Source organism: Dermacentor albipictus, chromosome 7 (genome assembly GCF_038994185.2).
Source record: "Dermacentor albipictus isolate Rhodes 1998 colony chromosome 7, USDA_Dalb.pri_finalv2, whole genome shotgun sequence".
In the NCBI taxonomy this organism is placed as follows: Eukaryota; Metazoa; Arthropoda; class Arachnida; order Ixodida; family Ixodidae; genus Dermacentor; species Dermacentor albipictus.
The window spans coordinates 102,903,311-102,929,503 of NC_091827.1; the positions used below are offsets into that span (position 1 = coordinate 102,903,311).

Below are 26,193 nucleotides of genomic sequence, written 5' to 3' on the forward strand. Positions count from 1 at the left end.
TCTGTTTGCCGCTTTCATGTGCCCTCCTGGAGCAGTGCATGTAAAAATGCAATCTCTCGTCGCGACGAAAAAAGCGACCTGCGACTTATACAACACCAGTCAGAACCTTACCCCTTAAGACACAGCGATCACTAAATGGGGCGTCCGTGACCACTGCCTCACCACGCGGGCAGCCAGCGGCGGACCGTGAACAAGCTCGACCACACTCCGCAATGCCGGCATGTCTAGGGTACAAACGCATACAACACGCGCTAAGAAACCTCCTCCATAGTGCCTAGACAAAGTCTCATATTCAAGGAGCAAAGGCCCCCAGATTTTCACTCTCGAGCCCAGAAACCTCGAGCACTGCGAGAAACGTCACACTTGCTGCACCTACTAGCAATTGTCAAAATGCATCCGGGACACTTGGTGCTTTGTGAGTGCCTTGATGACTAGGCCGTTTTGGGGGCGCAGAATGATCTTGAAGTCGTTCCGAGGTAGCGGCTAGAGCCAGCGACGCGGCCGGCGCATCTCTGAGGGGGCAAAGTCGTAGCGGTCGCTGCGGACGCGTCGCGCGGTGTTGGCGCGGCAGGAGGCGAGTTGTTTACCGCCGCGTGGCCGGCGGAGCATGGCGGGTACGGAATTCCGGCCGGCTCGGTAGCCTGGCCATCCAGTTCTCGTGCTCAGTCCTGGCACGTGTAAGGCGATAGCGTTAAGAACCCCGTGTGGCAGAAAATCCGGCGCCATAGTGAAATGGGTGGCGTCAGCTTTGCGAGTCCTGCCTTTCCGCCTGGACCGTCGTTACGGCGAAAATTATTCCGAACCATGCAAACCCAACCACGCAGACCATCCGTGTAGTGCAAGGAAGTTAGTGAACTAATTGAATTTCTCAAAATAAAATACGCCAGAACAAACGTAAAGTACGACTTACACACAGCCTACAGACATGATAGCGTTAGACTGTAATTTACGAATATACGAGAAAACATTATTCTGTTACATGGAAACTCAAACACAATGCCCTTTTCCAGCGTTTCTGCCATGCATAGACCAGCCATGGGGTCCGACATTTGCGCGCGCCCGGTTCCTTGCAACAGTGCCAGATGGCGCTCCACTACGTTGCATCGCGGCCCACGCAAGAGGCCGCGTTTCTACCAGAAAGGTCGCCTTTGTGCATAACGTTCACCGCCCGCGTTTCTCAGTAAACATTAAGGTTACATAAGCTGCAGTTGACGGAAAGCGTGAGAAGCAGTCAGGCATCTTTGAATGCTATCGCGTTCCATTCTTAAAGACGAAGATCAAGCGCCCTCCGAATTAATTTTTGTTTTTGCTTGTGGGTGTATACTTCTGAGTTTATATCCCGTACAGTTATCTGCGAGTCGTAGAAATTTCACCTCTCCTTACAAGCCAGAGCAACTGTCCTTCTTCGACGAGCGAGCGTTGCTGATAGGTCAAGCTGAAAACGAAGAAGACGAAGAGTCCTGCCGCGCTCCGCTTGCACACGTCCTTTCTTCGCTGTCCAGGCTCCGCAGCCGACGACTCGAATCTTCTAGTTACCACAGTCAACTTTAACGGTCAACGACACGTCATGGCTGATAGGTCAAGGAAGAGCAGCGTGTCCTCGAAATCCTCGAAATCCTCCAAGTCATCCGCGTCAGCGAAGTCTAGCACGGCTAAATCCAAGGACAGCGGCGAGGATGCGAAGCAAAAGTCCCGCAAAGTTTCACTCCCCGAAATACTCGCCACCAGGACCAGTGCGGTGAGTAGTAATCATGTTCGAATACGTCATTCCTCCGCGGCATAGCGCAGCAGTTCGTACGTCATGCTTAGGCCTAAGAAGCCAGGTTTGTTCTAAATCTGAGACTGTTATAGGGGCTCTTAGCTGGCTTTTATGTCGCACAGTCACCATCATCGGCCGTAGCACGAGAATCGGCTCCAGACGAGAATCGCACCAAAAAATAGGTTCCTACCGGTCATCATCATCATCGCCGGTATACTGTAACTTTTTTAGTGCGCTTTTACAGTGAAGCTGTATGTGGCTATAGGTTCTGGAAAAAATTGCGTGCGTCTATCGAGCCATGTAGAACGAGAGTTTCTCCTCGTACGTGGGCCGATGCCGCAGATAGCGGAATACCGGACCTACCCGCGGTGGAGTTGAAGCAGGCTTGAAACACTCCGCCAGCTTGCAAAAAGTAATATTTTAGGTCGAAATACAACTCGTATCAGATGTTCCCGTGGTGGTGGTCCCGTGAGCGGGCTGCACGCCAAGACTGCGAGGCGGTAATAAATGCGAACCGTCCATGTGGCCCCAATCCCGCAAACTTGGAATGTTTCACCGGAGCAACGGCCAGGTTTCAGAAGGAGTTTGCGGGGAACCAATCTTGTGTGGTCTGTGTTGTGTGTGACAGCTTGCGGTTTTCGAGTGACCTCACAACCATTACTGCCCTGCGGGACGTCGACCAAGGCACGATCACCTTGGCTATATTTAAGCAGTGTGCGCCCTCGGACTGCGGCGAGGTGCGTGTCTGTTCTACGTGCCGGGATTCCTTAGTAAAAGGTGTCGTGCCGCGTTTTGCAACAAGACATAATAGGTATGTATAGCACCTCCCCCCCCCCTTCCCCCGGGGCTTCATCATCTTCCGAGGCTCAACATCGTAGACGAGCGACTATAGTGGAACCTCGTCTTCCATTTATATGCATACGGCGTTCGACGCACGGTGATAGACAGTTCGCCATTTCGGGGCCAATATGCACAGCTTCGCTGGTCATCCACGTTCAGAGTGGAATTGCACTGAATTTTTTCTTCTCTAGATCGATGAGGCACTTTTCGGTCTGCCGAAAAAGCTTTTTAATTGCTGTGAGCGCAATCTGCTGATGCGTGTTCCACTGATGAAAGTGTGAACGCCAGTAATTCTTGCTGTGAATGAACAAGAAGCTTACGCCTGAAATCGGCGTCTGTGCTATCGCGCCATAGAGAACTCGAAGTCAGATATGCTGAACCCTGATTCTACAGTGCCTGCGGGACAAACTTGCCTGCGGTCGGGAGGTCGCGTTCAGTGCACTTTTCTTTTGGCGTCCAAAGGTCTACGCCCTGTGGTCTGTGGTGGCACTATGGCGCTGCGTGTATTAATGCGATCAACATTCTTAGCCTGCTCCTCCTACTACAGATTGTAAATAAAGGCGTCCCTATCAATACGGTTTGTCGCTACATTGCTTAAGATAAATTGACATTGGCGTACAGCGCTAATCGTCCTGTTCTGGTAGATTACAAAAAAAAAAAGAAAGGGTAGGCATTACTAGCAATGCGAAACACAATGTTAAGATACTTATTTCACATTTGTCCAGTAATTATCCCTTAAGTTGTTCGCTTGGGGGCCAAATTTGAAGATATTCATCCGGGCAGCAGATCCGCCGTGGTTGCTCAGTGGCTATGGCGTTAGGCTGCTTAACACGAGGTCGCAGGATCGAATCCCGGCCACGGCGGCCGCATTTCAATGGGGGCGAAATACGAGAACACCCGTGTACTTAATAATAATATTTGGGGTTTTACGTGCCAAAACCACTTTCTGATTGAGGCACGCCGCAGTGGAGGACTCCGGAAATTTTGACCACCTGGGGTTCTTTAACGTGCACCTAAATCTAAGCACACGGGTGTTTTCGCATTTTGCCCCCATCGAAATGCGGCCGCCGTGGCCGGGATTCGATCCCGCGACCTCGTGCTCAGCAGCCCAACACCATAGCCACTGAGAAACCACGGCGGGTACCCGTGTACTTAGATCTAGATGCACGTTAGAGAACCCGAGGTGGTCGAAATTTCCGGATTCCCCCACTACGGCGTGCGTCATAATCAGAAAGTGATTTTGGTACGTAAAACCCCATAATTTAATGTTTAATCCGGGCAGCATCGCAATGATACCTACTAAGCAAAAGTTCCTAAACTAGCAGAACTTTTGATATAACTATGCCCGAAATGCGGCACAGAATACTTTTGACATTTCACTTAAATATTGGTCCAGTTGTGTAACGAGGGCGTCTCTGCTTTCATTTATTCGTGAACACGGTGAGCTAAAGCGTCCTTTCACTTCTCGTGCTTCGCAGATTTCATCGACGACACAGAGGTATGACGTACCTACGGTATCCAGGCTTTCAACACGACGACTGTCAAAGAGAACCTTCAGCATAGATAAGGTAAGACTCATTCACGTCCCATGAGGCTAACTGTAGCCAAAGTTTAAAAGGATGCCGAGGCGCATTAGAAGGATACAGCGAGTTGCATATTGTTGACTATTGTACGGAGCAAGTCACACTATTTTTTGCATTACGCTTGTTTGCACTATTATTCAGCATTTAATAGCCAACTTCGCAAAGGCCAGACCAACCCCCGGAAGGCAAGTGCTAGTTTCGGTTTCAAGGAACGTGTGCGTTCTAAGCGGTTTCCGGACATCATAATATTTTTTTATATCTCTTTTTGTGTATTTTAAATCGGGTGAAGCTCGCGAAGTGGTTGTATTTGTGCGTCCGTCGATCTTACCTCCGCTCACCCTTGCCACTCGTTCAGCGATATCACAAATCGGATCGCACTTGGTCATCTGCTTCGGTTATCGCCCCAAGTATGAAGATGGGAAAGACAAGACACAGAAGCTCGAGCAGGCGTGCAAAGAACGGAAGAAGCAGGGAGTCAGGTCAACCAAGCATTCAACGAAGATGGCTAACTCGCATGTGCTGCGTGGCTCTGTGGTGTTCTAACACCGGGAATTCGAGTTCTACAAAATTTTTCAGGTTTCCTAATAACAGCTGGTGAGCACAAGTATTTCACTTTATTTTCTGAGCAGGTATTCATTTTGAATGTGCGAACCAGTTCTGTGCAAGCTTGAGCGGACTGACATAGAAACAGTGTCGCTTGACCCTTTCGTCATGACGGCAGCCCATCTGCTGTCGGTGAGACACTTGTACTGGAGGGCTTGAGTGCGTGAATGTTGAGCTATGCACTTTGCGCGCTCTTGACTTTGTCGACACATACAGCCAAGGCTAAAGAAAAATAAGATACAGCCATGATATTTTATCAAATCTCAAGGGCAATGACGGCAAAAGGATGCACGCACACAATTTTTTGTTGCGTTTTGATGCACCACTACTAAGATATGGTACTGAAGGAGATTTAAGCTCTCTAGTTTATCTCAGCTTCGATGTGTGCAAGTTATTGCGCATCTGTATTATAGACTAGGCGCAATGTTATTTGCATTGCCTGCATCTGTATTTAAAAGGACACTAAAGTGAAAAATGATTTCTTCTGCATCAGTAAATTACCGTTCTACAACACCGAAAACACCACTCTTACAACGATAAGACCTTCGGTAAGCCAGAAAAGGCACAATAACGTAATACGGGTGGCGACGCCTACTTAAGTTCCCGCACCTGAGGGCTGTGACGTCTTGGATTTTGATATCTTCTAGGGCCTGCTAATTATATAAAGCGGTACAGATTGACTACATTGTGTTCTAAAGGAACAAAATATTACACATGGCAAGTTTCGGGAACCGTTATTCAGCCAACGCGGCCCAAATGCGAAAACATACTCTGGAATCCCTGACGTCACGTTGACGTACCGGCGCTGGGGTTTCGGCGCGAAATTCAAATAATAACACTTGAACCTTCATTTTCTCATCTAATAATCAAACTATTTTTTTTTGAAATTACTGCCTGCAGGGTTCGCAAACAATGCTTGATTAGTCTAAACTGATTTATTGTTTCGCTTTAGTGTCCCTTTAATAACACCAGTCATAGAAGTATAGAATATTTAATAAAATATATAAATAAAAAATCGAACAACGCGGAACCGATGTCGTAACAGACGACCGCGCAGCCTGCAACGATGGCGGCAGCTGCCATGATGGCGCGAGCGGAGAAGCCGGAAGGCAGTGCGCCTGCGTAATGGTGACTAGACGAGCGGGCGCGGCCCTTGTTTGGGCTACGGAAATAAAGTGACTGCTGATTTTCTAGTACTGCAAGTTTTATTGAAATCTAGAGCAACAACTGCACGGCACACGGCGCTGTCATATCTTGATTTCGCGAGCCGGGAGGGGAAGGGGAACAGTTACCATCTTTGCCTCCGCCCTGTTGTCAGATTAGACGCCGCACGCAACAGCCACGTCAAATGAGGGAGGACCTTCGCGCCGATCCTCACACTCTTGCATGCGTAATAACACTAATGACAATTAAATTTTGGAGTCAGATATCTCGGAGCAAACACATGCTAGAATAATTCTTCCAAGTGAGCCTGTGTAGAAACACGACCGCCTCTAACTTTTGAATACGCACACACACACACTTACTGCAGTCAATAAAAAATCAATTATTCAACTTTAGTTAATTCGGCTGCCGACAGCGATAATTATCATCTCACTTTGTGTCCACTTGGCCAGATAACTTATTTGCGCAGGTGGTCTTCACGTGTCACCCAGTGCCTAATTTCAAGAAATCCATAAAGCTTAATTTTTAACACCCGGTATATAAACGCATAGCCAATTGTTCCACTTCTACAGAGAAAAGCGACTCACCCGATGTGGTGGCTGATTAGCCACGGCCCTCTCTTGCGGAACACAAGGTTACCAGTACAATTACCGGCAGCTGCAGCCACTTTCTGCCATAGGCGGAGTGCAGAAACACTCATGTGCCGTACTTTGCATATAATGCGGCACCCATGGTCGTCAAAATCCACCCGGACTCCTTCCATACACGGCGCTTGCGAAAGCTTATTAAGAGAGAGCTTTGCCTCGGTAGCACCTATACAAATACTGGAGAGCAGGGAAACTGTGTTACTCGAAACCCTCGGCAATGAATTTTATTAGCTTCGTTGCACTTAGAGGGAAAAAGTAAAATGTGCAGGCTGTAGATATTTTATTAGAATAATTCATTGTTTATTAAAATAAAAGTAACAAATCTCAAAAGTAACAAACGAAATAGGAGCACTAACTCATCAACTGTATAACTCGGCATCAAAACATATCACTATTATGAAGATTGCACCTACCACTATCTAAATCGGGAAAAATATGGGGTGCCCCAGAAGGCTTTCCCAGATTACAAACATGTAGAAGGCAGAACTTACAACACATACGACACATATATTTTACCTTCAAGCCCAGTTAACATAAAGTTTTTGTGTACACATACACGCGCGCGCACGCGCGCGCACACACACACACACACACACACACACACACACACACACACACACACACACACACACACACACACACACACACACGCACGCACGCGCGCACACACACACACAATAAATAAATTTCGACGTGTGCTCCTTTCGTTGTCCGAAGGATATGCAGGCGATATCCCAATTCCACTCGCATGTTTGTCAACACAGGATGCCGTGCACTGATGTCTTCTGATTCTGCAACTCACGTGAGGTTCTGAGGACTGACTTCGTGGGACTTCTGACGAAGGCATCTCTCACTGTTTAAATTGTCTGTGCACTAGGTCCAGGCCTGATCGCTCGACGAGGAAGATCAGGCCTGGAGGTCACAGAAGCTCCGAGCTGTTGCCTTGAACTTCACATACCACATATTGTCGCTTTTAACGTCTGCTGGGTGTCTTTGGCATGCCGTCTGGAATTGTCCCTGGACTTTTTTTTGGTGACTGTGTATCGTGATACCAGAGGATGCACTGGGCTTTCTCCTGGTTTGAGCACATGTTGTTTGAAAATAGGGTCCGATTTCGCTGTTACATCACTGAGCCCTGTAGCAAACAAAGTAACAGTGAGGTATGCATGTACACAGAAAAACTTCAATATGCCACATGCCATTCAAGACGTGTGTCTGTGTGTCATATGTTCTGCCGTCTGCATGTTTGTAAACAGGGAAATACTTCTGGGGCACCCTGTTGTATTACACGCCACTCTGAAACATACCTCTTATTTCTGAGTAGCGCTTTGCGAAAACCTCGTAAGCATTCTAGCAATGTTACGTAAGCTATAAATTATACACTGCATTTGTCTACTTCAGATGCTCCTAGCGACGCAGTTTACAGAATATCTGTTTCTTGATGCAGAGCTAAGGAGTAGCTAACTTTCGGCTTCAGTTTTACAAAACGCTGATTCTCGGCAATTTCTGTAAAAGCTATAGCGTAATAAATCAAAAGTTATTTTACTTGCAGTCCGCATAATTCAGCTTTCCTTCCTAAATGCACCAGTTTCATTTGAAGCAGTACAGCGGTTGAGCATTTCTACGTCTCACATGTATTGGAATAGTAAAATCTGAGTTGGGGTACAAAGCTTCAAAATCTTTAACCCAAGGAAAATCTTTTGCAAGGACTGTTCTTTATCTTTAATATTAGGGACAGAGGGCACCCACATTCCGTTGCTGGAAAATACATTTCGCTGACCATTGCCACAGACACTGGTTCTACGTCATTGATTCTAGAAAAAGCACACATATACGCAATGTAATCGTGTTACCAAATAGACTCCTTCAGCGCGAACCAACTACTGGTATGGAAGAATAATTTTTATGCTAGGCTCACTTAGTCAAATGCTCTGGTGACGACAAAATTAGATCAGTAATGAATGCTGCGTCAGAAAGCTTCGAGCTTACCCTTACTACTTCGAGCATGGTCACACCTAGGTGTGACCGTGTTCTCGACAGTTCTAGAGCCGTGGCTTGTTGCTGCAGGAAATGACACGTCATTATTTGTTTCGTCTGGCCAACAAATGCGTTGGCTATTAACTTTTTTACAGCGTAAGCTGTCATCGGTTCATTGGAATAACCATATCGGTTGGCGATGTTGACCGCATCCACCACCGGTGTCCGTCGCAGCTGACGCTGCGATTTACAAAAGAATGCCCAGTTCCCGCCGGTATCAAAGCCGGGCCCGCTGCGCGGCAGTCAGCTACTCTATCACTGAGCCACACCAGCGCTTGCTAGCTTGCAGCGGAAACATGTCCTATAAACGCATCCTAGCGCGCGAGGAGACATGTAATGTGACATGCGCGCCGCGTAGCGTCGATACGTGCAATCTTTGCAATGTTGTTGGATATTATACCAGATGACACGCCATGTAGCAGTGGCATAGGCTTTGGTACAAGGTAGATAGAGAAAGTTTGAGAAAGAAAAAGATTATGGAGATGAACATAAAATTGCTTTAATGAAAAACATGTATGGCACACCTGATTAAATCAAGCAGGCTAGCTACAGTTTGTCACCGCCCCCTTTCAAAGCGGATGCCAATAAATCATCTTCCATACAGTCATCATCATTTTCATTAGCATCGTATCCTGCCGCCTGTCACGCGATGTGAGATGCTCGCCCCGTAGCGTCGATACGTGCACACTTTGTATTGCAGTTGCATATTATTACACCAGGTGGCACGCCATGTAGCAGTTGCATAGGCAGCGGTACAAGGTAGACAGAGAATATTTGAGGAAGAAAATGAAGGTTAAAATTATGTATACAAATTGAAAATGATAGAATGAAAAGCATGCATAACATACCTGATTAAATCAAGCAGGCTAGGTGACTGTCACCGTACCGTCTCAAAGGAAGTGCAAATAAATCACCGCCATCATCATTATCATTGTGACGTGCCATTTGTCACGCGATACGCCATGCGCGCGGCGTAGCCTCGATATGTGGAAACTTCGTATTGCAGTAGCGTTGTATCCCACCAGGTGTCCCGACATGTAGCAGTTGTATGTAGCAGTTGCATGCTGTATGTAGCTGGACGTGGTTAACACAAGAAGGCTAGGTAAACTATTTGTCCCCGCCCCGTTTCAAATGTGATGACAATAAATCAACAACAACAGCATCGTATCGTGCCACGGGTCAAGGGATGTGACATGTGCTCCACGTAGTCTGGATACCTGTGTTTACTCTTTGGTACGCGTTGTGGCACCTCCTCGCAAGGTACGAACAGCCGCTGAAGAAGCGAATCGCGTAGCACGCGCGCAGCTGTAACCAGGCAACGTGGGGCGCAGCCGACCGCTGTACAGGGAGCAGCACAAGCCGCAGCTCGCCGTCGACGGCGTGCGGACTGTTCAGATCGTTCTCATGAAAACGACGCGGAGAGTCTTCGCCCCGAGGACCTTCTAGTGCATGCAGCCTAAAATGGAGCTCCTATGAAGCCGCTCCTGCAGCTTAAGATGTGAAAGTGCAGCGTGTGTCGCGTAGGCCTACGACTTTTTTTTTTTAATAAGCGCAGTACCCTATTTACGTTCGCTACCGAATGTATTGCCTTGACGGGTAAGTGCAGCTGCACTGATGTTACTTGAATAGCTGCTATAGCTTTCTTGAAATGTTTCTCAACTATAAAGCTCGCCAAGCACGTTTGAGTAGAGGCACCCATCTAGTGATCTTACATGGCCCTACCGCCGTAAAAAATGCAAACGTGACCGTTATATCATCTTTGTTTTGTGAAGGAGGGGAGCGGTATTCTGTGTCCACTTAACAGACTTTCCCATTTCATCTGTGGCTGAAATTCTCATTGTCTGGGCTGGGGTACGCGTGAGGAGGAGACCGGTGTCCCCAGCCAATCAGAACTTCAGCAGCAGACGAAATGGACATGTTCACTAGGTGGACACTTATAGAATAACCCCCTCCTCCCCCCCCCCCCCCCCCCCGTTGCCTACACTGTCGAGAATCAACGCATCCCTTTACACTATGAACCTACTCGGATTTTTCTTGCAGATCGGCGAACCTACCACCCCGAAGCCAGCGAGAACCGTGACTAAATGCAAGGTCATCATGCTGCTCGTTGTCCTCGCGCTGTTGCTGGTGCTTGTCGGCGTGTTCCTGGTAGCCTATCTCTATACGACCGAGACTACGCGAACGAAGGTGGCGATTTGCGCCACCGACGACTGCGCTGCCTTCGGCCGGGAACTGAGCTTAGCCATCAACAAGGCGGTAGACCCATGTCACGACTTCCACGCCTACGTGTGCGGCAGCTGGGACGACCCCGCTCGGCGGGACTCGACCGAAGATCGGATGAGGGCTGCAGCCTTAGATATGGCGCTCGACGAGGTCACAGACAGCTCGTCGCAAGCCGGAAAGGCGGCGCAGTTCTTCGACAGCTGTAACAGGGCCGCCGCGGATGTAAAAAACAACCTGAGACAGTTCGCGGAGTTCCGACGCTCCCTCGGCATGACCTGGCCCGATCGTAGTATACCAAAGGGGCAGCATCCGCTCGACCTAATGATGAACTTGGCGCTGAACTGGCAGATGAACTTCCTCTTCGACATGAATGTTATCGTCGTTCGAGAATCCGCTACGTTGCTTGTCTCGCGCGGTCACCTGGACGCCGTTTGGGAGCAGGACATGCGCGATCCCAGGACACTTCCCAAATATGAGATTTACTTGAACGATTACTACGAAATACTCGGCGTCAATAGCTCACAAGCTAGAATCGGAACGGTCGATTTAATTCAAATTGAGAAGGACATTGTGGACGCCAAGGTTCAGTTCCTCTACGACGCCCCTCAACAAGACTGGTTCAAGGTAAGCGCCCTCAATGAAAAAACACCCGCTGTACCGGCAGGCCTCTGGCTAAATCTTCTGAAAAAGCACGACAAACAGTTCGACTGGACCGGTGACCACACAGTGATCGTCGAGGACGTAAGGATCCTAGAGAGCATAGACAAGTTACTGCACAACTTCACCCACGAAAAGTTGATCATCGGGCTGTCGTGGATATTTATTCAGACCCATCTGTGGGCTGTTAATGGCGTGCCATCCATCAGATTCCGCGGCACGTACTCTGAGCTGAAGACAATGCAGGAGCGCGGCTGCATGACGTACGTCGAATCCCTGCTGGGTCTGTACAGCACATCGAAGATGATGGCCGAGCGCTACGGCGACGCTGCAAGTCGGCTGCATGTCAACAGCTTAATGCACAGAATGAACGACAACGTCAAGCGGCTCGTGAAAAACCTGACATGGATGGACGACGAGAGTAAGCGAGTGGCCTTTCTAAAGCTTGACAGAATGACCCGCGTCTTAATGCCGGCTGACAGCTTCTTCAACAAAAAGGAACGCGCCTCGCTGTACAGCGTATTTCCGGACATGAGCGGCAAGACTTTCATGACGAACCTATTGGCCGCCTCTGAAGTGTATCGCCGACTCCGCAACCACAAACGTTTCGCGGATGTGTACAGTGTTCGCATGTTTCCCCGGTTCGGCCGTGAGTTGTACTTGTACATGCCGAACACGATGACGATCGCGATCGGCGACCTGAATCCGCCGCTGTTTTACCGCAACGCAACGCTGGCCATCCAATACGGCGCACTGGGCTCCCTCATCGGTCGCCAGATGGCCAAGCCGTTAGATGAAATCGGCATCACGGTGGACGCTGCCGGCGTGCGCGGCCAGTGGCTGCAGCCCGCTGCGGCCGCAGTGCACGCCGGTAAGGCCAACTGCGACGTCCGTCCGACCACGGACGGCACCCGGTGGCGGCCGCTGCGCCTGTTTCCCGCCGTGGTCGGCCTGGAGATTGCGTACGCGAGCTACATCGCGGCGTTAAAGGTCGACTTCCGCTTGGTGGAAGACTTCCGGGTCACTCACCTTGAAGAGTTCGAGGACTATAAGGTGTTTTTCCTCGCGTTCTGCTATTCGCTGTGCTCCAAGCGGCCGCAGGCCATGGGCGACGCGTGCAACGTTCCGGTCAAGAACTCGCCGCAATTTGCAAAAGCTTTTCGTTGCCCGTTGAATTCACCAATGAATCCGCCTAAGAAGTGCACATTTCTTTTTGACGAGTGACCAACTTTAGCACATTATTTCGCTGTCGTCATTGCGTGCGCTGGTGATTCCTCACTTTTGTGAGACAGTGGCCCATAAACAACTACCGTAAGCGCAGCTGTGAATCGTCGCAGGCATTATTAAACGCGCGCCTTATGGCAAAAAATGAGTCAACATGTCTTTCTCGAGGCAGCACATAGGCGCCGACTACGGGGGATGGAGCTCCGGGCCCTGAGCCCCCTCCGAAGTTTGAGAGGAGGGAGGGGGGCACGGCCCTCCCTAGCAATGCCGAAGCTTACGCCCCCCCCCCCCTCTCCGTAGGTGTCATTACCGGAGTTCTGTTACATACATCACTTGAGGTTTGTTTCGAGTTGCCTGTACCTTTTCGCTTAAAATGTTATTGTGGCTAAAAGATTAGAGCATCATTGTTGGTGCAGGCGCGCGCGGATTTTTCATTCATACTTAGTGCATTAGATACACGAGCGGCGGCTGCCTCATCCGTAGTTTCTAAGTATAACATTTTTTTTATATTTCTACTTGTCTGTCCGTTGCACAGACACACAGGACAAATTTTATTATATCTTTTGAAAAGGAGGTAAGCAACAAATTATTTCTAGATATGCATAGCCTATCCCTTGGGAATGAATATGTAGTTGCATCTTCAGCTCACTTCAAATTGCCTTTCACCCGCCATGGCTGCTCAGTGGCTATGGTGTGGCTGCTGAACACGGAGGTCGCGGGATCGAATCCCGGCCACGGCGGCCGCATATCGATGAGGGCAAAATGAGAGGACACCCGCGTACTTAGATTTAGGTGCACGTTAAAGAACCCCAGGTGGTCGAAATTTCCGGAGTCCTCCCCTACGGCGTGCCTCATAATCAGAAAGTGGTTTTGGTACGTAAAACCCCGTAATATATATATTTTTAATTGCTTTGCGTGCTTTTCTCACCCTGAGAAAAACAACCTGCCGACTTCATAATCGGCAGACTTTATCAACAGCGTGTGAAATGCACGTGAATGATGCGTCTCAGTATTGATTCGCTTTCCTCATGAAAAAAAAAAAACTAATTGACAGCATTTATTAGGGTTGGAAACATCGCTACTTGCATATATATAACCTGTGCATGCAAGTAGCATTGTTTCCAACCCTAATAAATGCTGTCAATTACTTTCATATATATATATATATATATATATATATATATATATATATATATATATATATGACTGCAGATGACTGATGAGATGACTGATGACTGATGAGATAGATGAATGCAGATGACTGCATTATTTACCGCCCTATAACCAGCCCCGATGACCACCTCATTCTTCAAAACGACCTTCATCGCATATTCGATTGGTGTAACACTTGTTTATTGAATCTTAATTCGTCTAAATGCAAAGTAATGTCTTTCACTCGTAAACACTCAATCTCATCCTTTCAATATAACGTAAATAATAACCGAATTTCTGTAGCTACTTCCTACAAATACTTAGGCATTAATCTCGCACCAAGCCTTTCCTGGGCCCATCACATTACTACTATATGTGCTAATGCTTCAAAATCACTGGGGTACTTACGCCGAAATCTACGTAATTCGCCCTCTAACATCCGTAAGCTAGCTTATCAGACGTTTGTTCGCCCCCAGCTCGAATTTGCCTCCCCAATCTGGTCACCCCATCATAACAACCTAATCAGCTTATTAGAATCAATTCAAAATAGGGCCGCCAGGTTTATCTCGCGTAACTACACTTACAATTCAAGCATCTCACAAATAAAACTTGATATTTCACTTCAACCACTAAGTACTCGACGCGATTTTGCACTCATATCATTATTTCACAAGTACGTTCATGCGGATAGAAAATCTTCTTTAAGGCTTGAAGTCGCACCTTTCACATCTCACAGATTACATAATCACCTCAGCTTCACACGCATCTACGGGAACACGCATGCATTCAACTGGTCGGCGCTTCCTCATGCCATTCGATTGTGGAACGCTCTTCCTGATTTCATCGTCTCCGAACCTAATCCCGATAAATTCCGCCAGCTCATCATTTCATATTCCACCGCGCAACTTCAATAAAGTGCACGATGCTTTTTTCCTTTTTTATTCCAGTTATGTGCTCTCTTGTTTATGAGCTCATTTCGCTTATTATTCTTGTATTCTTTAGTATTGTTATTATTTGTACTAGAGTGGCAACATTATTTTTCATTGTTTATTAAAGAAACTGTATCGTTTGTTTTTTTCTAATATGTACACTCCAGACCTTGTTATGTTGTACAATGCTTTTAATACTTGTATAAGATAGGCATATAGTTTTTCACTCTCAATTAATAATGTATGTCTATTATGCTTTTATATGTTCTATATACTCTGTTAATCTTATTGTAACGCCCCCCTTACCCAACGCCTCATACGAGGCCTGTAAGGACATTGTTAAATAAATAAATAAATAAATATATATAATATTTGCTCAGTCGTCGAACCGAAATGAGGTCAACCCGGAATCACTGCAAATCGAAATCAATAGAAGTCATGCGAAGTAGCGCTTGTGTCGAACTCAGTGTCAAAAAAAAAAAGACGAGGTTGCAGTTCAGCAGGAAATGTGAAGCAGTATTAGTGATAGCGAAGTATAAGACAATTAGACGAAGGAAGATTACACCAGAGAGGCCATTATCGTGGGGGTGCTAGGGGACTCTTGCTGTGAAATTGAACTGTCTCTTACTATGGTTTCTAGTGCATACTCATATAAGGCCGACACTGCAGTGAACAGTTGTTCGATGTCACACGAAGTTCCTTCATATGCAACTGTTATGAAAAGTTATATATATATATATATATATATATATATATATATGGTGTGTACGGATAAATTCTTCACGCTACCTTTCAAACATAAAGAACTTGAGCAGTGCTACGAGGTAAACAGAGCAACTATTTAAATGCAGCAGTTTCGACCGGTTGATCGATCTTCACTGGTAAACCCTGATGAAGACCCGCCCACCAGACGAAACCACCGTTGTGTGTGTATGTATATATATATGTATATATATATATATATATATATATATATATATATATATATATATATATATATATATATATATATATATATATATATATATATATATATATATTCAGACACACACACACACACAGCTGGTCGGGCCCCAGCCTTCCCCGGAAAAATGAAAACTTTCCGCTTATGAGGCAGCATCTTATGTCAGCTTATTCGTTTTTCTTGTAAAAGCTAAAGGATGCTTGCTTTGAAAGGAACTTTCATATGGCACCGTATGGGTATAGTCGGGGCCCTATAACGTTGAACTATTCCAATCTGTTTTGATTCCAATCTCTTGGCGTCAAATTTACATATCCACTAACGCAAGCATCGGGCGGTGACGCAGAGCGTTGTTTAAAGCGACCGATCAAACGCTCTCCTCGTTTATAGGAGGTAACTTTTGTTTGCTTTCAAAATGGATAGCATTGCCTATCTTCAAAAGTTTTTTTTTATCTCATTCGCTGACAGGAGGCAAGGAGCAGGCAGCAGCGGAGACGGTTTCGGAGTGTCCGAGCTAGCGCACGTAAATTAGATAACCGGACGAGGAGGGTGGTGCCAATGTGTGCGATTGGCCCGCTTTGCCTTGCTTAGCTTGCTGTCACTGGCCGATAATCGCGTCTGAGTGCAACAGAAGGTTAAATATGTCGCTCAAATAAATACTCAGCGAAGAAGAGCTGACAGAGCGATGTAGCAAATGGGCCGAAAGTGCCCGACAACGTGGCGTGCAAGAATGTTTATTATACACAAATAAATTCGTGCTACCCGGCACCTCCAAGTAACCAGTGTCCGAGTGATCGGTAGGCAGACATCACCTATTCACTGGGAAAAAAATAAAACCAGCTGTCAGAAAGCGCTCGTCCTTGTGTATCTTTGTTTGTGGCCATTTGTTTAGCGCAATGTTCCACGATCGATCATCTATTCTATCCGGAATGAGGCATTCTCCAGCTATTTTGAAGAAACGTTCAGTTTTGTTCGGCATACTAATGCATCGATCGTTATTGCATACACGTCATTTTGACGTGGCGAGTTCTCGCAGTTTTTTGACGTCGCGTAACATACAAGCATAGTGGGTGCAGCCGGAAACTTTTTGACAAATATTGGAGGGATATTGGCAAAAAGACGTGTAGAATGGTAAATAATTATTTTCTTTATTCGGTCTAATCATGCATAATCACTGTGTACACGTCACATCAGATGGGCAGATTTTGCGGTTTGTGACATCGCGTGACAGACAGGCGAAGTGGGGTTGGCCCGAAAAACGTTTCACAAATTCTGAAGGGCTGATGAAATAAAAACATTTTGGAATAACTTTACGTTACCGCACCCTTGATATTACATCGTTGTTTATTTCACCGAAAAGCCGGGACAGCCGAATATACCATACAGCACAGCGTTTTGTGTTGTACAGTTGGCCGCTCCACTTCTGCGGCGCAACATAACACTTTAAACCAAGAAAATATCTTTCAGATGACAAGCACTGCGGCAATCGCCGTAAGCGATGCTTTCGCGTCCACTCCGCTACCACACATCCCTTTTTCCACACCTCCGCAGCAACCTGATGACATCAACGCTTGCGCCGACCATTCGGTGCGACACCGTTCCCTCGACCGTTCCCTCGTCCGTTTTGAGGAGTTTTCCAACGCTATCGGATGGCAAACAGTTGCTGCCAGGAGCTCCGGAGCCAAATCAGCGCCCGTAGAGCGAGTTGGTGCCATTACCACCGGCGCTAATGACAACGTGGCTGCCAAGGGTAGTCAAGACCGTGGCAGCGCTAAAGCAAAGATTATTCGGGGTGGAAGGATGCCTCCGCTGCCCAAAGAAGACGCGAAGGTCATCGTCAGGCCGAGGGGAGGTCTGAACATCACCAAGGTGGGCCCGACAGTTGTGGCCATGGATATATGGAACGCGGTCGGTTTCAACCCGGCGAAGCGGGATTGGGACACGATGTGCCCAAATTTCCAACAAAATATCATGGTCGTCAGCACCTGCAGCCACGAGAACGCGAGCAGCTACGTCAGGATCAAGGGCATCGCCTTCGTCGGTCAGCAGCACGAGGTGAACGCGTACGAAGCGACGCCACAATCCAAACGCGTAGGCGTATTTTTGAGCCCCTCAAAGTGAAAAAAAACAACAACAACCTAAATCAAAAGGAGGGATACCTGCACCACCAAGGTATAGCAGGTTTAAGACAATCCAAAGCACATGAAGCGGGGCATAAAACTCAAAGTGCACTTTGAGAAAAAGACAATATAAAAAAAAACGCGGTATACGCCGACTTAGAAGGAATACATATTAAGAATAGGGATAGGCTTACACGCACCGCTATTTCCTGTCACTTGGGAGCTGCATGGTGGCTCTTCTCCTTTGTACTTCCTGCTGTCTGGTGCATCTGCCTGCACTCTATCCCTCGGTCCCTGGACCTAACGCTAGTATCGGTTCGCCAATGCGCAGCCGTTTTCCCTCCAAGGCGGGGGCGTGCGCCCCTACAACCTCATCCGTTTTTGTTCGTTTTCTGTTACTTTTATTCAACATTGTCATCCTTTATTTCTCGTAGGTATCACTCTCTCCTTTCGTTCTCTTCTTTCTTTCTTTCTTTTCCTTTTGTCCCTCAATTTCTCTCTTCCTCTTCACTTCGTTCATTTTGCCTTCCTTCATTGCTGTTATCTCCACTCCTATAAGCATTCTGATGCTCTCTCCCCCCTTTTCACACGTCACACATGGCTCACAACACAGCTATTAAATTTCTGCAGGCAAATCTGGTGCATTCCCGCCAACCAACATTGTTGTTGTCTGTTTTTATTATGCAGCAGCAAAGTGACTTCGTTATTATTTCCGAACCGTATACACGAGGCAACTCTCTGCCGCACCTTCCTCACCCACACGTCACTTTCGCCCCACAATTTGAGCCGCGCTTGGCTCTCTTAGCACCCAAACATAAATACGATCTATTTCTAGCACATGCCCATTCTCTCTATGTCATTACCTCCTGTGTCGGCCCTTCTGTCTCTTTTGCCTCATTCTTGCAGTTTACGCTCCCCCAGACGAACCACTGGAACCCCTTTTTGATGCCTTACAGTCTCACTTGTCTCATATCACTCAGCCATTTGTGGTGATGGCTGGAGTCTTTAATGCAAAGCACTGACTGTGGGGTCAAGTGCATGGATCGTGACATCTGTGGCGCGCAGCTCGCACAATTTGCTGCCGCAAATTATTTAAAAGCTTTAAATGATCCACGCTCGCCGCCTACTTTCCAATCCCACCTTGCAGAAAGTTGGATCGATGTCTCATTTACGTCGGTTCCTCTAGCCTCATGCGGCTACAGCTCGTCGGTGGACGAGTCCGAAACGCTCTCCGACCATAAATATATTCTGTTCTCGTTTTTTATACGTACTAAACCTCGGCAAGAACTCTTAACCATATCGACTACGTATGATCTAATGCAGTCACGCACCACTTCCCCTTGGTTCTCAATGATTCAACAGACGACTCTGTTATCACCCGACGCAGTTGATTTGGTTTTAGCAAAATTTTATGCTCTCTTTGGCCAGCTTTACCGTCTCCATTCTCGCTGGATTAAACCGCGCCCTACGCCGACGAATTCTTGGTGGACTCCCCAGCTCACTCTCGAACGCGAACGCATTCGTGCTGTCAGTCGGCGCTTCCAACGCACTACTGATCCTCTCCTTCGGCAGACGTTTAAGGATCAATATTATGATGCTCATGCCACTTATAAAATGCATATCGATCGTGCCAAATATGCTGCTTCAAAATCTATCTGCTCAGATCTCCCTAAACGCGATGTTTTGGGCCTTCCTTTCCACTCTCTTTTGATAAACTCTGTCGCACCAATCAGATCCCCTCCTTCGTTTTACCTGATGGTTGTTCTACGTGCAGTGTGCTGGATCCTGCCCGCTTTCTCCTTACCGTACACGTTTCTCAGGACTCCCCCTCAACAGATGATGGTGACAACATCCGCTTGCGTACTGTTACCGACACGCCTTACTCCTCCAGGACTACCGACTTCCCTTTCACCACTGGCGGGATCGAACATGCCCCCAATTCGAGCAACACCAACGCTACCCCAGGCCTTGATGTGCTTACTCTTCCAATGCTCAAAACACTTCTTTGCCACCACCCGACCTTCTTCCTCTCTATTCTTAATCAATGCTTATATTTATCTTATATCCCTGCTCATTGGCGTAAGGGACGTGTTATTGCGAAACCCAACCGCCTTTCGGACTCTCCCTCATCCTACCGGCCTATTGTTGTGAACTCATTATTTGGCAAAATTCTCGAACGTCTCTTAAATTCCCGACTCTACTTCTTTCTTCGTTCCAATAACTTGCTTCATCAGCATCAATTTGGTTTTACGCATGGGAAGAGTCCGCCCACCGCTTTATACCGGCTTCGGAAAACTTTAGACACCTATAAGGACATGAAACTCCACGCCATTCTCATCTGCTTCAATTTCAAAGGGGCTCTCGACAGTGCCTGATACCCGGTCGTTCTTTACTTCTTAAGCTCCCACAACTGTCCTTCTATCCTGTACCATCTCATGAAATCATTCTTAGAGAATCGCTTGGTTACTTTCCGGTCACAGGCTGGTGAGATGTCTGCCACGTCTACATTGGGCAGCCCTCAAGCGTCACCTCTTAGTCCACTGCTGTGGAACATCGTTATCTACGGTTTACTGGACCTCCCCTTTTCCCCGGACATGTTTGCGCAGGCTTGCGCCGATGACACTGTTATCGCGCTGTCTGCAGCCAATCGTCGCGACTTACAAAAGAAAGCGTCTCTCACACTCAATCTCATTTCGACCTGAGCAAAGCGCACTAAACTCACTATAAGTATTCACGAATCGTATTTCCTTTCCTTCCCCAATAGTCACTTCTCTTCCTCTTCACGCACCCGTCTTCGCATTGTTCGTCTTAACGGTGTCGCCCTCAAATCTCAGTCCAGTATTAAAATTCTTGGCGCCATCTTTGACAGGCATCGTCTTCAATGCGCACTTAACCTATCTTCGTACCAAAACGAATCTTCTCTTTTCTCGTCTTCTCCTGCTCCTTAGAATGCACCCTATTCGATGCCCCATGCCACTCTCCATCTCCTCTATCATCAGGTTCTGCTTCCTTCCTTAACATAAGCTTCCCCTGTCTGGCGGCCGACTTTTCCAACTTCGCCATTTAAACTCAAAATCGCATCTAGACACCGTACTCTTCCTACCATCACCGGCGCTTTTCGTACGTCGCGTACCTCGTCTCTCCAGGTTTTGGCTAATGTCCTACCCCTCCCCATTGAACTGGACCGTTTAAATGCACACTTTTCTTCATTTGCGCTCAAGGTCCTTACCTTCTATAGCCCTGTCACTTACCATCCGTCGCTTATCCAGTACTCTCCGAACCCTGGGAACTGTCAGCCCAGCCTCCCGGTATACCACCTGTATACTGATGGCTTCTATACTTCTCACTCTGCTAGCGCTGATTTCCTACTTTTTAACCCGTATGGCCACATCACTAAGGTCGGCAGGTATAAACTTATTGATGCCACTTATTCTTATGCCACTGAAACTGTCGCATTACTAGAGGCACTAGCCTACAACCGGACTCTACCTCATACTACTACCTCTCTGCACATTTACTCGGATTATCTGTCATTACTGCATTGAATACTTTACCAACCACCAATGTCTATATGCGGGACATCAAGCAGCTCCTTCTCTCCATTTCTACTTGGCGTCGAGTGTATCTTTTCATGTGCCTGCGCATCGGGGAGTCGACGGCAATGAGCTGGCGAACCTCTTTGCCAATTCCGTCACCTCCTTGCGACCCCTTCATCCTTCTCCTTGCGACCCCTTCATCCATAAAGTCTAAGATGCGTGCCACTTCCTTCACCCAGTGGAATGTTTATTGGAAAGGAGAAAACAGTGATACAGGACTCTTTCAATGGATTAAGAACGTTACTTGCATACCTCCTTTCTTTCCCCCAAAAAAACCCATCGTTCACCTCATCACCGCTCATGGCCGCTTTCTTTCTTTATTATTCCCGCTTTCATCTTTCGTTTCACAGTAATTGTGCATGTGGCACCCCTTGATCGGACTTGCAACACTATTTCAACGATTGTCTTCTCACTGCTCGTATTGCTCGTTTCGTCAAGGACAATTACTAGCTTACTGTGACGCCTGCTCTTTATCACTTCCTTCTTACCGACAGCGAAAAGGAGCATTCCTCACTCGCCTCTGAAGAACTTCAGTTTAGCCTAGTTGGTACTTACTGCAAATCATATTGACCCTTCTCTTCGTTCACTTTTCCTGACCCCTCATAATATGATCTTTCCTTCAGTCATTCATATTTCTGTCACTTGGTTTTTTCTCCTTTTCCCCTTTTCTACTCCTCCCACCTTGCTCCTCGCCTTTCGCTCTATAATATCCTTACTTATGCCATCTAAGGTGCAGCTCGTCTCCAGAGGCACTATGGATGGAATGTCTGACCTCCCTACTCAGCCCCTTTTTTTGTTTTCCGTACTTATCCTGTCTGTATCCTTCGACACCTGTTCATTTTCCACTTAACGAAACTGTTTTGGTACAGATTTCAAGCCTCTTGCAGTTATGTAGTGCTGCAGTCATGCGGACTGAGAGATCTGCTCCTGTTGCCCGGCGAACTGTTGGACCAACCTTGGACCTCTTATGGGAACTGGTGTACATCAACCAACATGCGCGAGGCATCACAAAATTTCAGTGCATTTACCGTTGGGGTAGTCGATGGGGAGCCAAGTTACGAAAAGCGAGTCCGTTTTCAAGCCTATAGCAGTCATGCTGACCCGGAGATCTGCTCCTGCTGCCCAGCATACCGATGGATATGCCAGGGACCCCTCTGTTCCTGACCTCTCCTGTCGTCCTGATTTTTTTCTCCTTCCTCTTTTTCTTTTCTTTTGTTGTGCTTATTTTTCTCCCTCTATTTCATCCTTCTTATCTTTCTTTTGCTCTGTGCGATAATAAAGCGCTGGCCACGTGTAAAGGCCTCATCCGCGGCATCGCACCTGGTGACGGCGCGGAGAAGCTCAACCGTAAGATTGTCAACTCGAAGAACCCGCTGGCCTTGGGTGCCAAACGAATCAAGAGCACGGGCACCGTGGTTATGGTCTTCGACGGCTACAAGGTGCTAAACTACGTGTCGTACGGCGGTACGCTCGTAAAGTGCACCTTATATCGGAAGTAAGTGGAGGTGTGCTGCGCCTGTGGCTGCCTCGGACATCGACCAGACGTCTGTCCCTCTCTGGACGAAGCCATTTGCAGGGGATGCGGCGTCGCCAATATGGACGAACAACACAAGTGCGACCCCAAATGCAGGCTGTGAGGTGACGGATACTTCACCGCTACCAGGCATTGAAAGCAGAGGTACCAGACACCGTACCTCGTCAGAAGCAGGCGCGGGGAGCGATCTCGAGCCAAGAAGCAAGTCTCGGCCTTCGCCGTAGGCGAGCGACCGCTCCCAGCCAACACCGGTCACTCCGGGGCTCGCGGGAGCTCCAGGTCCAGGACGCCCTCTGCGAATTCCGGGCGCCATTCCAGGTCCAGGGGAAAATCCAGAGCCACTCAAGGAACCGCTCTGTCTCTATGGCCCCATCTGGTTCCAGCGCCTGCGAGCGGAGGATAAGAAAGTCGACCCTGTCCTGGGCCGATATGGTTGCTGGTGGCGGCGAAGCAAGACCCTCCCGGGGTCCACGCGGCCCGCTTGAAGACCGTGCTATTGACGCCGAGGTAGCGCGCCTTCAGAAAAAAAACTCGGACTTGAAAGAAATGGTCAGAAACATGGCTAGCGAAATGACAAAGATAAAGAAATTGGTGATCAGTCAGAGTGCTTAGCACAGGTGCAGGTCACCCTAGGGGACCCGAAGAGAGGCCTAGGTGTGCTGGCCGATCGCATGGACGCCCTCGAGCGTCTGGTGATGCCAAGCACTACGCCCACAACTCCGATGCAGGTCGTTGTTCAGAGCGCATCGGGGACTATAATCAGGGCTACGGGCACATCGGCGCGTCAGAGTAGGGGGCACTTTTTACGTGCACCTGTGCTTACGAGTGGGTGCCACAGAAAATTTGTCTAATCATGGATAGTTCCAAAGCAGAGTTCCGAATTTGGCAATGGAACTACAGGGTACTCCAATAAGAGGGGTCCGTTGCAGCAATATATTAGATCGCTAGCTAACAAACCACAGGTTATAGCATTACAGGAAACCAGCGTTTCTGTCGCACCCATACCTGGTTATCAGGCCGTCTTCGTGCAGCCCGGAGGTCGGGGAGTAGGCACGTTAGTTGACAGGAGGCTTATACACTTGTCTCACGACCTGGAGCTGGCGAGTTGCAAGGTCGAATACGTCATGGCCGAGGTTCTCCTGAACACGAGACAACGCAACCAGCGGGGAAACAGCGTGTTTATACTCAACATCTACAGCAATCCTAGGGAATCGCGACAGCAGTTCATGACGATACTCAAGAAGTTCGTTCACCTCGCCGGCACCCATTCCCTGGTCGTCATCGGAGACTTCAACACCCCGTACGGATTGTGAGGATGAATCTACGACACGAGCAAGGACCGGAATCTGTGGCAGAACGCCAACGAAATAGACCTCACGCTTATCACGGACAAGGCGTTCCCCACCCGAATCGGCAACTTGGTCAACCGGGACACCACCCTCGATCTGGCGTTCGTGAAGATCGTCGAGGGAGCCGAGTGCAGTAACACCGCAATGGATTTTGGTAGCGAGCATCACGTGCTCAGGACCCGTTTCGACGTCACCCGAAGTAAATCCAGAGAGTTAACGGTCACGGACTGGGACCTTTTTCGCAAGCTCCCCGGCAACAAAAGCGCACCCGTCCCCAAAGGCCTGGAAGACTGGTGGGAGCGAATCAAGAGTGACGCCGAGTCGTCCACTATGAAGCTCGTTAGCGACCTGCAGGTAGACAAGATGGACAGCAGGCTAGCCCATCTGACTGAGGCCAAGCAGGCACTGCTCCTGCGATGTAAGGGACAAAGGTTCAACCGAAGATTCAGGAAAAAGATCTCCGAGCTCAACAAGGCCGTCGAAGATCACTGTCAGACCCTGGGAAAGCAGCCATGAGATGATGTCTGTGACTCGATCGACGGGCAGATGCGTAACGGCAAGTCCTGGGGCATGTTCGAACATCTCCTCAACGAAGGCAGCACCAGATCTAGTCACAGTTCCGTCAATTCTATCTTATCTCTTGAGTTGGAAACTTTCATCCTTCGTCGTTTCTTTATTAGGTGCTTGGTTACTTGGGAGAGCTTGCCTACTGGTTGCCTTGGTGCCTTGCGTCCCTCTTCAATTGCTGCCTCTGAAGCCAGTTTCACTTAACTTGCGCTGCTAATGTTTTAGTGTAGCTGAATACCCTACGCATCCACAAAATTTGTCGAGCGATTTCAGGCACCAAAAATAGCCGAAGCCGAGATTCGGAAAAAAAGAGTTGCGAAAGCAATTGGACGCACCTTGAATTGAATTGAAGCACCCTTCTTTACTTGGTCTTAGAGCCGACCTTAAAGTTTTTAAAGTTTTAAAGTCGAGGGCGCAGACCCAAGGGCTGGAAACCGGTCTCGGAAAGTGACATTCACCTGTTCACTCGGAGCGGTGACCCGATACCCAGGGTCGACACCATCAGAGTCCTGGGTATGTTTATAGAATCACGCGGCGGCAACGGCACTGCGTTACGCAAGATAATTGCGAAAACCGACAATGCTTTTCGCCTTGTCCGAAGGGTCACGAACAGACATCGTGGCCTCAAGGAGGACAACCTGCTTCGGCTCATCAACGCCTTTGTGCTGTGTCACTTCACCTACACGGTGGCCATGCATAACTGGCTCAGAGCCGAGCGGGAAAAGCTTAATGCCCTCATTAGAAAATTCTTCAAGAGAGCCCTCGGGCTGCCCGTCAGAACGCATACAGAGGACCTCCTTCGGCTCGGCATACACAACACCATGGAGGAGATAGCCGAGGCTCAGGAACGGGCCCAGCTAACTCGGCTGTCCACCACGCTGGCCGGCAGGCGTATCCTCGAGGAGATCGGACTCGCACCAACCAAAAACTTGGCTGAAGACACCCAAATCCCCAGAGAAATAGGGGAGAAGATCGTGGTCGCCCCTTTGCCCCGCAACGTTCATCCCGTTCACAACGCAGGGCGTCGCAAGGCAAGAGCATTGAATATGCTAAACAAGTAAACAGGGACAAAATCGCAGCAAGCTTCGTGGACGCAGCTGCATACCGAGACGGCAAGGCTTTTGCGGTTTCCGTCGTTGACACGCTGGGCAAAGTTATCAACTGTGCTTCCGTCCGGACGACGAACCCAGAGGTGGCCGAGCAAGTGGCCATTGCACTCGCCATCCAAGACGGTCGGAGAGACAGGGT

The 26,193-nt window shown here is 48.2% G+C and overlaps 1 protein-coding gene across 2 annotated transcripts; it reads left to right on the forward strand.

The window, feature by feature from the left end:
• Positions 1-1,452: 1,452 nt before the first annotated feature.
• LOC135914001 (neprilysin-1-like) lies at positions 1,453-12,945 on the forward strand. 2 transcript variants are annotated; one of them, XM_065446702.2, is made up of 3 exons: positions 1,453-1,738; positions 4,078-4,167; positions 10,674-12,943. In XM_065446702.2, the coding sequence occupies exons 1-3, from the start codon at positions 1,568-1,570 to the stop codon at positions 12,735-12,737; spliced, it is 2,325 nt and encodes a 774-aa protein (XP_065302774.2). In that variant the 5' UTR covers positions 1,453-1,567; the 3' UTR covers positions 12,738-12,943. The 2 variants fall into 2 exon arrangements, with proteins under 2 accessions (XP_065302774.2, XP_065302775.2); XM_065446703.2 differs by lacking the exons at positions 1,453-1,738; positions 4,078-4,167 and adding an exon at positions 4,631-4,776 and having other exon boundaries at positions 10,674-12,945.
• The last annotated feature ends 13,248 nt before the right edge of the window (positions 12,946-26,193 follow it).